At 51.1% G+C, this 12,847-nt stretch overlaps 1 protein-coding gene across 39 annotated transcripts in view; it reads left to right on the top strand.

The window, feature by feature from the left end:
* Nucleotides 1-12,847, top strand: part of ERI3 (ERI1 exoribonuclease family member 3) — a 132,781-nt gene that overhangs the window by 43,326 nt on the left and 76,608 nt on the right. For all 39 annotated transcript variants that reach the window (XR_011249344.1, XR_011249348.1, XR_011249195.1 and 36 more), the window contains one exon: nt 2,762-2,853. Coding sequence is in view for 36 of the 39 variants with exons in the window: in XM_069553968.1 (XP_069410069.1) it covers nt 2,762-2,853 (92 nt within the window). In the remaining 3 variants the exon portion in view is untranslated. The remainder of the gene's footprint in view (nt 1-2,761; nt 2,854-12,847) is intronic.

Raw genomic sequence — 12,847 nt, 5'->3', positions numbered from 1 at the left:
GGTTGAGGGGAAGGTTGGTCTTCAGGAGGCTTTCTCCTGCTGACCCCAAGCCAACCCTGAAACAGGGTGCTCAGAGGAGTCTGCGTCTCACCCAGTCTCAGTGTACTTTGTGGGTGAAGAGGGCAGATTGCTCGCATTGAGGGAGTCTCTGGGGGCTCGAGGAGACCAGTCTGGGCTCCGCTTTTTCCCATGAGCCCTGAGCTGGTTAAAGAGCTGAGGAGCTAGTCCTCATCCTAACCAAGGCCTTGAGCAGTTGGCCGGATGGGTGTTCGTTCAACACATTTGTTCTTGCCGATCTCAGACTAGGCTTCTCCACACCTTCAGTAGCCAGGAAGGCTGGCTACTGTGGGTTGTCTTGGTGGTCCCTCCAACCATCTCTCCATTCAAACAGAGAAGGGAAGGAAAAGGACAGGCCTGATTCCAAACACATGACTTCCCTGGACAGCCTCGTAGCAGAAGCTGCTCACTGAATACCTGCTGCATGAGTGAATGGCCTTGGCCCTAAGCTTCCAAGGAGCAGCGAGTGCTTCCCATGGTAGAGGCCTGGTCTTGCTGGGCGTTGCCTCCTGACAGTCCTGTCCTGTCCTGCTCTCTTTTCCAGGACCACTGTGCAGGAGTTGGGGCGTTGGGGAGCCCCCTAGCAGGTGGGGCACTTACCTTGGGGATTTAAGGCCAGTGAACCGGAGCGAGATTAGCTGACTTAGGGAGCTCCAGGTTTGCCTTACCTCTTTTCTTATGTAATGTCTTCCTGATTTTCTTTAGGTCACCCTAGGGAAAGGATGCGTGTGTGCATGCATGTGTGTGTGTGCGTGTGTGTCTGTGCGAGGGCTGGGGCCAGAGTGGCCTGGGAGACACACATTCAGCAGTGGAAGGTCCAGAATTTAGCTGCCGGGGAGACCCTTGCACTGAAGAGGATGCTCTGGGGTGCAGACTCTGAAGAGGGTCTGCAGAGTCTGGCCCTGATGTCCCAGGAGGTAGGACTGCCGTGGCCATGAAACTGCATGGGACCCTCGCCCCTGCTCCAGGACTGCTTCAGCTGGGCCAGACCTCCAGAACCTCTGAGGATCCAGGAAGCCCAGGGTTATCATGGGCTGTCCATTATCTGCTGGGTACACAAGGCCTTCACAGTCTGGCCTCCCCCAGCCTCAGTTCCTGCCCTTCCTTTCAGTCACTGCAGAACTCCAGTCACATTACTTCTTACTCATATCTCTATCAAGAGATTGAGAAGGGACCGTGCTGGGTCAGGGATTAGGACAGTGAATAAGACACCTAAGAGCCCCTGCCTTCATGGTGCTGTTAGTCTGGTGGGAAAGGCAGACTTTAAATAGACAGTTGCTTCTCAGACGCAGAATGTCTGTGCCTTTGCCTCCTGTCCCATGTTCCAAGCCGTCAGGCAAACTCAGCCACCCAGCCATGAGTTCAGGCATCTTTATGCAGCCTTTCTGACGCCTTTCCCCGTGAAAGGTGGGGCTGGCCTCCACCTCTTCTTGGTCCGATGGCATCCTGGGTGCTTCTCCATTGATGCCTCTGTCATATTGTATTAAGATGATCTGTCTTCCTTGCCTTCCCAGCCTCCTGTCTATTTTTAGGTAGGCATTTAATCCATTATCACACATAATTCACAAAACAACCCTGTAAGGTTAGTCATCCTACCTCGTTTTATAGATGAAGGAAACTGAAGTTCAGAGGGGTTAAATGACTTTTAAATGACTTCCCATCAGTGACACAGCCAGGATATGGAAGAGCCAAGGTTAGAACCCAGATGTGTCTGATTTTTCAATCCCGAGTTTCTAACGACTGTGCGATATAGCCTTTAAAAATAATCCCCCTGTGTGAGTGGCACAGCGGTGTGATCTGCTGCACTCTTGCCCCATGCCTGGGATCTTCTGAAAAGTAGGCACTGCTTCGTGAATGCTTTATGATAATTCTCTCGTTATATACTGATTTTAGTATTTGTACTTGCAGTGTGAGTGCAAATAATAAAACGGATCCAAGGGATGAAGGGGAAGAAAGACTTAAAGTGTGTTTAGGAGCAGTTTTTTTCCCTGTCTAGGAATTGAGCTCAGCCTTCAAAAGATTCTGCTGAATTTGAATCCCCAACCAGGAGGAGAAAAATACAGATTCTGGGGCCAGTTGATGAATTTCTAGCGACTGGAGCAGGCTGTGCTCTCCCAGTTGTCAGAATGGGGCTACAGCCCGGCAGAGGAGCCTCTTCTGCTAGCCTCTTGGTGAAAGTTAACTTGACCTTCATTTGGAGAATAAGTAAATTAATGCATTTGGTTAGTAAACATTTGGTGGGAGGGTGGAATGACTAAACAAGCGAACGATCCTATGGCGTTCCCTGCTTGGGGGCCTCCTTCCAGCCTGTTCTCATGGTCCAGGCCAGCCTGTGTCTGTCCTAGGCAGTACCTTTGTTTGAGGACCAGAGGTATTTGGACTGACCTACTGGCTTCTGTCCTTATCCTGTCCAGGGTGGGCTGCCAGGCTCTGGGAGAGTGGAGGGGCTCCCTGCCTCCACCCCCACCCCTCCAGCACTTGGGCTTATGGGATCTGCCTACAGGGTTCATCCTGCAAGGGCCTCCATAGTTCTGAGCCAAGGTTGAGAGCCCAGAGTGGAGCTGTGGTAGCATAAGATTACAGTTTTCTCCTGCTCTGATTACAAGCAGCTTATCTGCGTTTCACTGTTGTGGCTCTTCAGAGACTCAGGGTAAAAAAAAAAAAAAAAGGAAAATCTCATCTGTTCTTGTTGTGTACTTTTCAGAGGGTCGATGAGTGGATGGCGAAGGAAGGCCTCTTAGATCCAAACGTCAAGTCAATTTTTGTCACCTGTGGAGACTGGGACTTAAAAGTCATGTGAGTATGAGCAGGACTCCTTTGCTGACAGGGCTTGGAGCCTGCAGGACCAGGTTTGCCTTTCACAGTCTCAAATGTCCAAGCCTACAGGGCAGCTGGGTCAGGCAGTCCTTGGATCTGGGGGCTGCCTGGGCAGAACGAGGGCTGGGAGCTCTGCCTTCTGCCTCTGGATGGACCTTTCCAGCCCTGCTGTGGCCTTCTTACCTGTGCTGGGAGAGCTCTTCCTATTGTGGGCTACACGTTACTGCCCTGAAAGAAAGGAGTTAAAAGAGGGTTTTTAATTTTCTTCTAAACCAAATACATAGTATTTACTCTTCTAAATGCTTTAAAAATAGTAACTCATTTACTAACCCTTGGGACTCTTATTATTCCTATTTTATAGATGAAGACATTCAGGCGCAGAGAGGTTAAGTATCTTGCCCAGGGACACACAGAGCCAGAATTAAGACCCAGGCAACCTGGCTCCAGGGTCCATCTTCCTAACCATGATGCTATGTTAGGCTCTCATGTGGGATGTGAGGCCCTGATGATCCCCAGAGAGCCCAGGGTGGAGATGGGAGAGGGATGCTGCTGCCGGGTCACCAGCCTCCTCTTTCCCTCCCTTGTCCCCACTGCTTTTTCTCCTTTGTCTCCTGATCCTGTCCCAGTTCTGGAAGACAGAGCTGGTTCCTTTGCTGGGTTGACGCTTCTGCCTCTTGTCTACCCTCATGGATACTTGGCTTCAGAAAGTCCCCAGGGAACGAAAGCAGGGTGGAGGTCGGGAGCGGGGGGTGCTGTTTGCTGAGGATTGATGGGATCGATACCTCTGTGTTCTTTGTGACTGAAGGCAGCAACGAGCATTCTGTGTGTATATGTGTGTGAGTTTTTGAGTGTAAGATGGGGTATTGGTGGGGGTGGGGAATTGTGGCTCTGGAGTGACATTTCCTTCCAATTCAGGCATTATTTTCTCACCAAGATCCTTTTTCTGCCTTTTGCTGGGCATTGAGGTGAAGTTCTGCACCCGGGTGGCTGTCCAGCCTGCTATTGGACCCAACCCTCTAGGTGAGGTGGGAGGAAGAGCAGGCCCAGGTCACATACTTGCCCGCACACCTGTCTCCCCCGGGCCTTGGATCATGTGCGCACGCTGACTGCATACCACACGCTCCAGAGCGCCCGATGACGCCCATTGTTGGGGAACTTAATAGGGGCTGTGCCTGGAGGCAGAGCTGAGTCAGGGAAGGGTTCCGAGGAGAAGGTGAGGAGGAAGAATGCTGTTGCTCTGGTTTACGGCGTTCCATATCCTGGGCAGCTCTGAGCACTCAAGTGAGAAGGGACTCCTGGGGAGGGAGCTCCAACCCAGGAGAAGCTATCCGGGGTGGGGCACAGTACAGGCTGACACCCAGGGTTCTAGGGCTCGTGTGGTCCAGGCCAGAGGCCTGGTTTCTCTAGTTAGCTGAGACTCCCGCTCTCCCAGTGGCTTCCTCTCTTTGTTGTGTTCATGTCCCAAACACCCAATTTCAGCATCTTCTGTGATAGGCGTGAATGGGTGTGCTTATATGCGTATGTGAGAGCTTTCCTGCACGTGATGTTGGGGACTATCTGGCTGGGCCTCTGAAGCTTGGGGTCGGTTTCTCCATGACAAGGAGAGGAGAGGCTGGCATTGGAAGCCTTGGCATGGTGAGCCCTGGACAAATCTTGGTGACTCAGGAGGCTGCTTTGCATCTTGATGGAACTGATGTCATCAAGAAGAGGGATCGGGCTGGGGAATCAGAGCACATGTGAAAGGAAACTCAGATGTTAATGAGCGCAGTTTCTGGGTTACTCTTTTCCTTTACCTCCTGGAGAGTCTGTTTCACTTTTTTATTTCAACTACTAAGGGAGTGAGGGAATAAAGGAAAAAAGGAAAAACGTGAAAATGACAGCTAACATCAATTTCAAGAACTACATTTTTATGTTTCTGATCTTATTTCTTAGTTGATATTTCTATGATAACATTACTACTCTATGATGCCAAAAGAATTTCATTAAATGGAAGAAATTAGATCAGTTGGGAGATGAAGGCAAAGCAACCAGTTAGATTGGCAGAATCTTAAAATCCATAACTTGTCTAGGCATGGAAGGTTGAAGTGTGTTCCCCCAGCATAAGTGCCAGGGCCTCTGAGAAGGCAAACAAATATAGACACCATCTCTGTTCTCGAGGTAGCTCATGGTACAAGCAAGGGGCAAGGGTATAAAAAGGAAGGAAAAAGAGTGATACATTGATAACAAATCAGGAATAAGAAATTAAGGGACCAAATACAAACAATACACCCTTTTGAAAGTGGCAGTGACTGTAATAAAGTGCAATTTAAAAAAATGTTAATGAGCACATGCCGTGTGTCTCTCAGTCCTCCTACCTGTCTTCTTGGGTAGGAGGTGTTATCTCTCTTTTATAGATGAGAAAACAAAGCCAAATTAAAACCTGAGGCTCAAAGTGGTAGACCCAGCTAGGCATAATCAAATTCTTAAGGCCACATAGCTTCCAAAAGAGATAACTGGAGCTGACTTTGGCAGCTGGTGTGGGTCTGGCTCGTGAAGGCCAGCCAAGCTCTGGAAGCGAGAGTGCAGGGAGGAGTCAGATGTCTGGTGGCAGGGGTGGGGGGAGGAGAGTTCTGTGGCCGCCTTTTCGAAGCAGGGTTCCTCGTAACTGCTGGGAAGGCTCTTAATTAAATGTGTAACAAAATAAAAACAGCCAGAGAGGAAACCTAAGCAGTGCTGCGTGACGGCGCACAGCTTCTCCGTGTTCCCAGAGCCTCTTGTCAGATGGCTCTCGTCAGAAGCATCACCTTCTCACATGCCTAGTAAAGCCTGCTGATGAGCCTGACAAGGGTGGTGTTAAACTGACCTAACAACTTGTTAGTATGTGGCTCACTTCTTGTTTTGACATCTATTTTCAAATTTAACTAAGTCTAAGGAACTCAGCAAATATTTTCATTTCCCACTCTAGTCTCTCCGAGCCACGGCTCCCCCTCATTGCTGTTCCCCCTGCCCCCTGCCCGCACCAGCCTCCCTCTCCCTGCAGCCAGCTTCACATCACTTTTGTTGGAAAGGGCCTGATTAGTGTGGCACTGAGAAATGGGGACTGAAGTGGCAGTGGAAATCCCACTGAAGAAAAGAAATCTCCCCCCATCCTGACGAATTAATTTTGTGTCCATATTTTGTCAACCTGAATGGGGTAACACTCAGGTTTACGTGGGTTTTGATGCTGTCATCACAGATTCCGCTCAGTTCAGTTCAGTCCCTCAGTTGTGTTCGACTCTTTGCAACCCCGTGAATCACAGCACGCCAGGCCTCCCTGTCCATCACCAACTCCCGGAGTTCACTCAGACTCACGTCCATCGAGTCAGTGATGCCATCCAGCCATCTCATCCTCTGTCGTCCCCTTCTCCTCCTGCCCCCAATCCCTCCCAGCATCAGAGTCTTTTCCAGTGAGTCAACTCTTCGCATGTGGTGGCCAAAGTACTGGAGTTTCAGCTTTAGCATCTCAGGTGGGTTTTAATACAGTGGGTGCAGATTTCATTTTCCTTCTAAACCTTTTTAAGAAACGACAGTAGCAGTCTTGGCTCTTGGTCAGCTTGCCTTCCCTACCTGACATACCTTTCCTTTGCCTTACCTGTTGTTTCTTGAAGCTCCTTGTAGAGTTTAGTGTTCTTTCACCTTATTCTCTCTCCTCTGCTTATCCGGGCTCTGTGTTGTCTCTGTAAAAGGCTTCCGTCTTTGGCATGGTGAGAGGACAGGGAAGATGCAGTGAGGATGGACACCTGCACAGGTGCTGCCTTTGCGGAGCTTGCCTTTTCGCCTGTAGTTTGGAGAGCTGGGTCTGCCAGCTGAACAGCACAGGTGGCTTAGAAGCTAGGCCACAGGGTTTCTCAGTGGCATGTGGGTTTAAGAAGAGGAGCAGATCAGGAGGACTGGGGGTTGTGGAGTGGGCTGGGGGGTAAGAAGAGCTGATATGAGGGTGGACCTGGGCCTCCGTGTCTCAGGGGAAGAGGCCCTTTGGAGGAGAGGGTCAGGATTCTCAGACCCCGCTGTGGAGGAGCAGGGTCCAGGGTTCCACTCCGGGTCTGCCGGGAGGGCCCTCATGCAGCTTCCCCTCAGCTTGGGAGCAGGGCATTTTCCTGCCATTGGAGGCCAAGTGTGTGAGTGCAGGGCTGGCATTCGACTTGGGTGTTTCCCCGGCTCTCCTTGTGCAGTTTGCATGCCGCACCCCTCTGTTGGTGCTGTGCAGATGTGGACCAGGAAGTCTGGAGATCAAAAGATATTTAACATTTAACAGAAGTTTGTGTGAGACCATCTGAACTAATATTTTGCAACGAAAAACTCAGCCACCTGGGTAGCAAACTCTTTGAAAATATAATGATAATTTATAAGAATGGCAACTGGGGGAGAGCTCTTAATATTAGGCTGTCTAGCCAAAGAAAATGAGATCTATTTCAGTTACTTCAATACTCGGACATGAAATTTTTTGTATTATTTTGTTCTTAATCCATCAGGACGAAGACCCAGTCAGGAGGCAGGTGGAAGCACCTCTGTGAGAGTCACTCCTGAATTCACACTCCTTTTGTTTTTTCAGATGATTGAACCCATTCTAGACTACATAGCCCTCCCTTCTTGTTTCAAGTACAGACAAACGTTGTCTCTGAAAAAAAAAGACACTTTTCAAATCATCCTACTTACTGTTTGATTTGGGGATACATACTCAACGGGGGCTTGGGCTTCCCAGGTGGCACTTGTGGTAAAGAACTCACCTGCCAATGCAGGAGACAAGAGATGTGGGTTTGATCCCTGGGTCAGGAAGATCCCCTGGAGGGAGAGCATGGCAACCCTCTCCAGTATTTTCGCCTGGAGAACCCCATGGACAGAGGAGCCTGGTGGGCTACAGTTCATAGGGTCACAAAGAGGTGGATACAGTTGAAGTGACTTAGCGCACACACACACACATTCATAGGGTCACAAAGAGGTGGATACAGTTGAAGTGACTTAGCACACGCACGCGTGCGCACACACACACAGTTGAAGTGACAATGCATGCACGTGCACGTGCGCATACACGCATACAGTTGAAGTGACTTAGTGCACGCACACACACACACGCACGCACATGCACACACGCACACAGTCTCAACAGGGACTTCTGAGGGTCTCACAGCCAGGACGGTGGGAGAGCAGAGAGTGCTGTCCCCTGGAGAGAAGTCCCATGGCAGAGGAAGCACATGCCGGGGAGAACTCTGTGGGGTACACAGTATCTCGTGGGATGTGTAGGTGAAGTTTGAAAGGCTTGCTGGGGGTCATCCTGGGCCCTCTGGGCATCTTTCATCAGCCTACTTCTCCTTCTTGAAGCACTCTTCATCTCTACTTATGTCTCCTGTTTCTCTGACTTTTTCCTTCCCTTTCCTTTCTATGATTCTTTTTCCCTTTTCTCTTAAATTTGGTGTTTCTTAACTACTGGCATTTCTTTGATCTCTCTCCTAGCTGTCTTTTCCTTTTATCCTACACACTCACACTTATGGGAGTGATCTCATCTATTTCTCAGCTTCAGCTATTCTCTGTACGCTGTCTTCTCATCTTTTCCTCTATATGAGAAATGGAGCCGACATGCAGCAGTGATCCCACTGGAGAAAAGGAATCTGTTCCCTCTGCCATTTGAACTCTGAGCCTTCATATCCAGCTCCTCTTCTCTGTCTTACCTAGACACCCTTAAAGCTTGTGCTTAGTTGCTCAGTCCTGTCTGACTGTTTGCGACCCCATCAACTGTAGCCTGCCAGGCTCCTCTGTCCATGGGCTTTTTCAGGCAAGAATACTGGAGTGGGTTGCCATTCTCTCCTCCAAGGAATCTTCCTGACCCAGGGATCGAACCCACGTCTCCTCCACTGCAGGTGGATTCTTCACCTGCTGAGCTGTCAAGGAAGCCTTAAAACTTAAAGCTCAGGTGTTATTTTTTCTCCCAACACCTTGTCCTCCAGAATTTTCTTGAATAATGACTCACTGGTACCATCTACTCAGTAGTTCTGTCAGAAAACTGAAAATCTTCCTTGGTTCCCTCATCTAGCCATAACCAGTTAATTGCCAGACCCTATTGATCCTTTCTCCCAGAGGTTTCTCAAAGTTGTTGCCTTCTTTCCGAACCCACTACTCCTGCCCTAGTTCAGGTCACATGTTCTTCTTGGATTCCTACGAATGTCTTCTTGCTCGTTGGTCTCTCCAGCTGTCCTGTTTCTTACATTTCTTTCTCCTAATTGTAGCAGATTACATCATACCCACTTAACACCCTTCAAGGCTTCCCCTTGTCCTCTAGGCAAAGTCACACTGATTATGGAAGGTTTCAAGGCTCTTGTGTATTTCTGTAGCCTCATCTCTTGATGCTCTCTATGTACTCAGGCTCCCCCTACCCCTAGCCAGGTGCTCTAACTGGCCAGTTCCTAAGGATCCCTCCTAACATCTATTTTTTAGGTGCCTTCCTGTACGTTCCTGGAGTACATGTACTTATTCATACATGAAATTGTGTTGTAGCTGCCTTGACTTGTCTGTCTCTTTCCCTAGATTGTGTGCACCATTATAACCCCAGGACAATGCCTGACATGTAGTAATTGTTCAGTAAATGTGTGTTCAAGAAACGACGACAAAGGCATGGAGTGGGCCTGTAGAATCCCTGCCCAGGAAGAATGGCAGCAGGTGGTAGTGAGTGGATTCAGGGAGAATGGAATGGAAGAAAAAATCTCAGCTCCTCCTGCCCCAGACTGAGTGTGAGGGGGTAGAGGACCGCACTGCTCATGCCAAGAAGCTCCTGGGTTCCCCTGCCAGCACTGGATTTTGGGCCCTGCAGGGTGGGTACTGGGTGAGATGGTGCAAGGGCCTGGGTGAGGGAGAAGGGGCTTGGTCCTAGGAGCAGTGTGAAGGGCTTTCTCTGAGACATTTGTGTCCCCAGGACTGAGGGCTAGAACTGCTCTGGAAAAGTGACATCAGATAATAAAGATAGCCAGCATTTATTGACTACTTACTACAAACCAGGAGTCCTGCTGTGCTATTTATGCATTATCTCATTTAATCCTTACTGCAATCCTATGAAATAAATTATTTTTGAACACATGAGGGAGGAAACTGGGGCACTGAGAGGTAAGTAAGTTGTCAAGGGCACGCAACCACTTTGTAGCAGGGATTTTGAACTCTGGAAGCTGCGTGTTTGACCGCTTGGGTATCTGCCCATCTGCTTCTGTCTTCCAGCATGGCTTTGGGCTTGGTGGGAGTGCCCTTCCTCCTCTCTTTTGTTTGCACTGAGTGACAGAACCTTGGGATGTTCTCTGACACCCTGGGCTTCTGGTACCTGGGCTGGTGTTGGTTGGAGGGCTGGACCATTGTGTTCATTTTGCTCTGGGGATGTGGTTGGCAGGGAGGTGTGGTGGGGGATGGCTTGGGGCTGTCTGAGAGGCTCCTTGCTGATCTACAGATGAATGAATCCTCAGATCTGTTTTAAGGAAACCACTGCCAATATTACTTTGGACACCTCTATCCTATAGTATCCTTGAAAGCACGTGGGGCATCTCATCGTGTCTCTAAGCTCGTGAGAACCTTGTCCATGGGTTTGCCAGTTGGTTCCGGCACGGAGCTGTATCACCTTTGATTAGCAGCCTGTTGGGGGAAGGGGCTTGAGTCAGAACTCCCTGGCAGTCCTGACTTGTCTCATTTCCTGATACTTTTATCTGTCACTGCAAGCGCTTGGGCTCCCCTCCTGAACTAATTAAGTTTGCATGTGTTTAGACACATTGCCAAATAGGGCTTAGCAAAGCGGAACTGAGCTACATCTCTTTCTGAGTAGGGAAGGAAGGATATATGAATGCTCCACCACGAGGGCCGGGGAAAGCGTGGACGACATGGAGCCTGTGTGTACAGATGATAGGCATTCTGCCCTGGCCTCCCTGGGACACAGCAGGCCTGCAAAGCAGCCTTCTGAGTGGCTGGCAGCAGCAGCTGAGGGCCCACCCTCCATCTCTCTAAGTGAACTGGGCATTCTCAGAGGGCCGAGGATGGGAGGACAGGCTCTGAAGTAGGATTTTTCTCCCAAGCACAAGCAAAACTGAGCAGCAAGTTTAATGGGATTTGTAGGGTAAGTTTCTAGGCCTGTGTGCTATTTGCTGCCAGCCTAAACCTACCCAGCTCCACGGCCTAAAACCACCTGTATGGCTAGCAGAGTGCAGCCTCTGCAGGGCTATGGGAAGTACATTGGAAGCATGGGCCACGTTTTCCTTTTTGCCTTGAAGACCTCAGGCCACCTTGCTCAGTCTCATGATCGCTGTGGGGTGGCTCCTGGGGGAGAGAAGGAGTGTTGCTCAGGATTCCCCCACCCTGGAGGGAGGTCAGCCTAAGGGGTCAGCGCAGTGCGGTACTGCCAACATGTTTCCACATCAGACTGATGCCTGCCTTTTCCCGCGCACTGGGTAGCCCGAGGTCTGAGATGGCCACACATACTTGGGTCCTGCCCACACAGCTGCAGACGTGGGGCCTTCCCATGTTGTGGACTCCTCCTCTGAGGTAGGGAGAGGGTGTTTCCCATAGAAAGCAAGAGAAACAGCTGATTACCATGGTCAGCGTTTTGATAGAGCTGTGAAGCCCGTGGGTCAGCTTCCTGGCCACGAAGAGGCTCTCGGAAGGCGAGATCAGCTCAGAGTCAGGCCAGGCTTGCGCTGCACACCGTGTGTGTGGGTGGGCTGGGGAGGGGCTTCTGGAGGTTGTATAGGAATTCTGGGCCTTTGAGCTGCAGCCTGAGCCCAGAGCGAACAAGAACCAGACCTTCTGCCCTCCCTTTAGCTTCCCTAGAGCCCTCTCGTCAGCAGAGGTGCGTCGGGTTAGCCCCAAGAAGGCAGCTTGCGTTGATGGGGTCATGTTTCAGCTGCAGCTAATCCAAGTCACTCGATATAAATCTCTCCCTGCTGCCTCCCCTCCCTCCCATCCCCAACCCACAGACAGGGAAATGAATCCTGGCCCTCGCCCTGAATACATCATGGCAGGCCTGCCTCTAATGAGAGAGGGCCATTCATTGTGGGGTGAAGCTCCCTGCAGAGCCTGGGATGCCATTAATTAAAGAAGAGCCACCTGAAGCCAGTCGTGCGGCGCAGCCTGCCACGCTCAGATGGAGTGGTGGTGGGGTAGCCTCGTTAGCCTGACAGCTCCTCGGGCCCAGGGTTCCTGGGCGCTGGGGAGCGAGGGGTGCCCCGCCTCCACCTGAGAGCTCCGGCCTCTGGAGCCAGCCTTCTCACAGATGTGGGCGAGCCCCTTCCTGCACCTGTCCTGGGGCCGGGACCTGGCAGGAAAGGGGCTGCTGACGGTGGGCTTGGCTAAGGATTACCCATCTCCAGCGTGTGGGCCTCGGGGCAGGAGCAGGCTCCTGGCTCCCAGCTGGCGCTCCTCCCAACCCTTCTCCACGTGGTTCTGGAGCTGCGGGTTGGCAGGCCCTGCAGCCTGCAGCCTTCCCTCAGAGCCTGAGTCCAGGGAAGGACTGGAGGGACCTTCGGCCTGCAGGGACACTCGGGGAGAAAGAAGCTTTTCCATCAGGTGTGCGGGCACAGCCCCTCCCAGGCAGACGGAGCCTCTGGTATTCCAGTTTCTGGGCATTTCTAGGCTGCAGGGTGGGGCTCCAGTGGCAGGGCTCCAGTGGCAGACTCATCTCCTCGCTCCCTGGGAAGGTGTCGGAGGGTCTTAAGCACTTCAGTGGTTGTGGGAATCCCTGGAGTGGGAGTTCTGCTCAGTTAAAACTCTGATAAAAGACGGAGGTGTTTATGTAGTGGCCAGTCAGGCGCTGAGATGTTTCTGGTGGTGGGAGCCTGCTGTGGCGCTGCTGACTAGACGACTCTTTATTGCTTCATTGGTCCTAAGGTGAGTGTGGCTGCCAGGTGTCTGGCCCCCGATCTGATGGATGGAGTGCCCCTCGACCATCCCTGAGGGTCTCCCTGCCTCCTCCTCGCTGGCAGGAGGGGCCGTAGGC

The sequence above is a fragment of the Ovis canadensis genome, chromosome 1 (genome assembly GCF_042477335.2).
Source record: "Ovis canadensis isolate MfBH-ARS-UI-01 breed Bighorn chromosome 1, ARS-UI_OviCan_v2, whole genome shotgun sequence".
Taxonomy (NCBI): Eukaryota; Metazoa; Chordata; class Mammalia; order Artiodactyla; family Bovidae; genus Ovis; species Ovis canadensis.
Note: the sequence above shows the minus strand (reverse complement) of the source record. Positions and strands in the feature narration are given on the sequence as shown.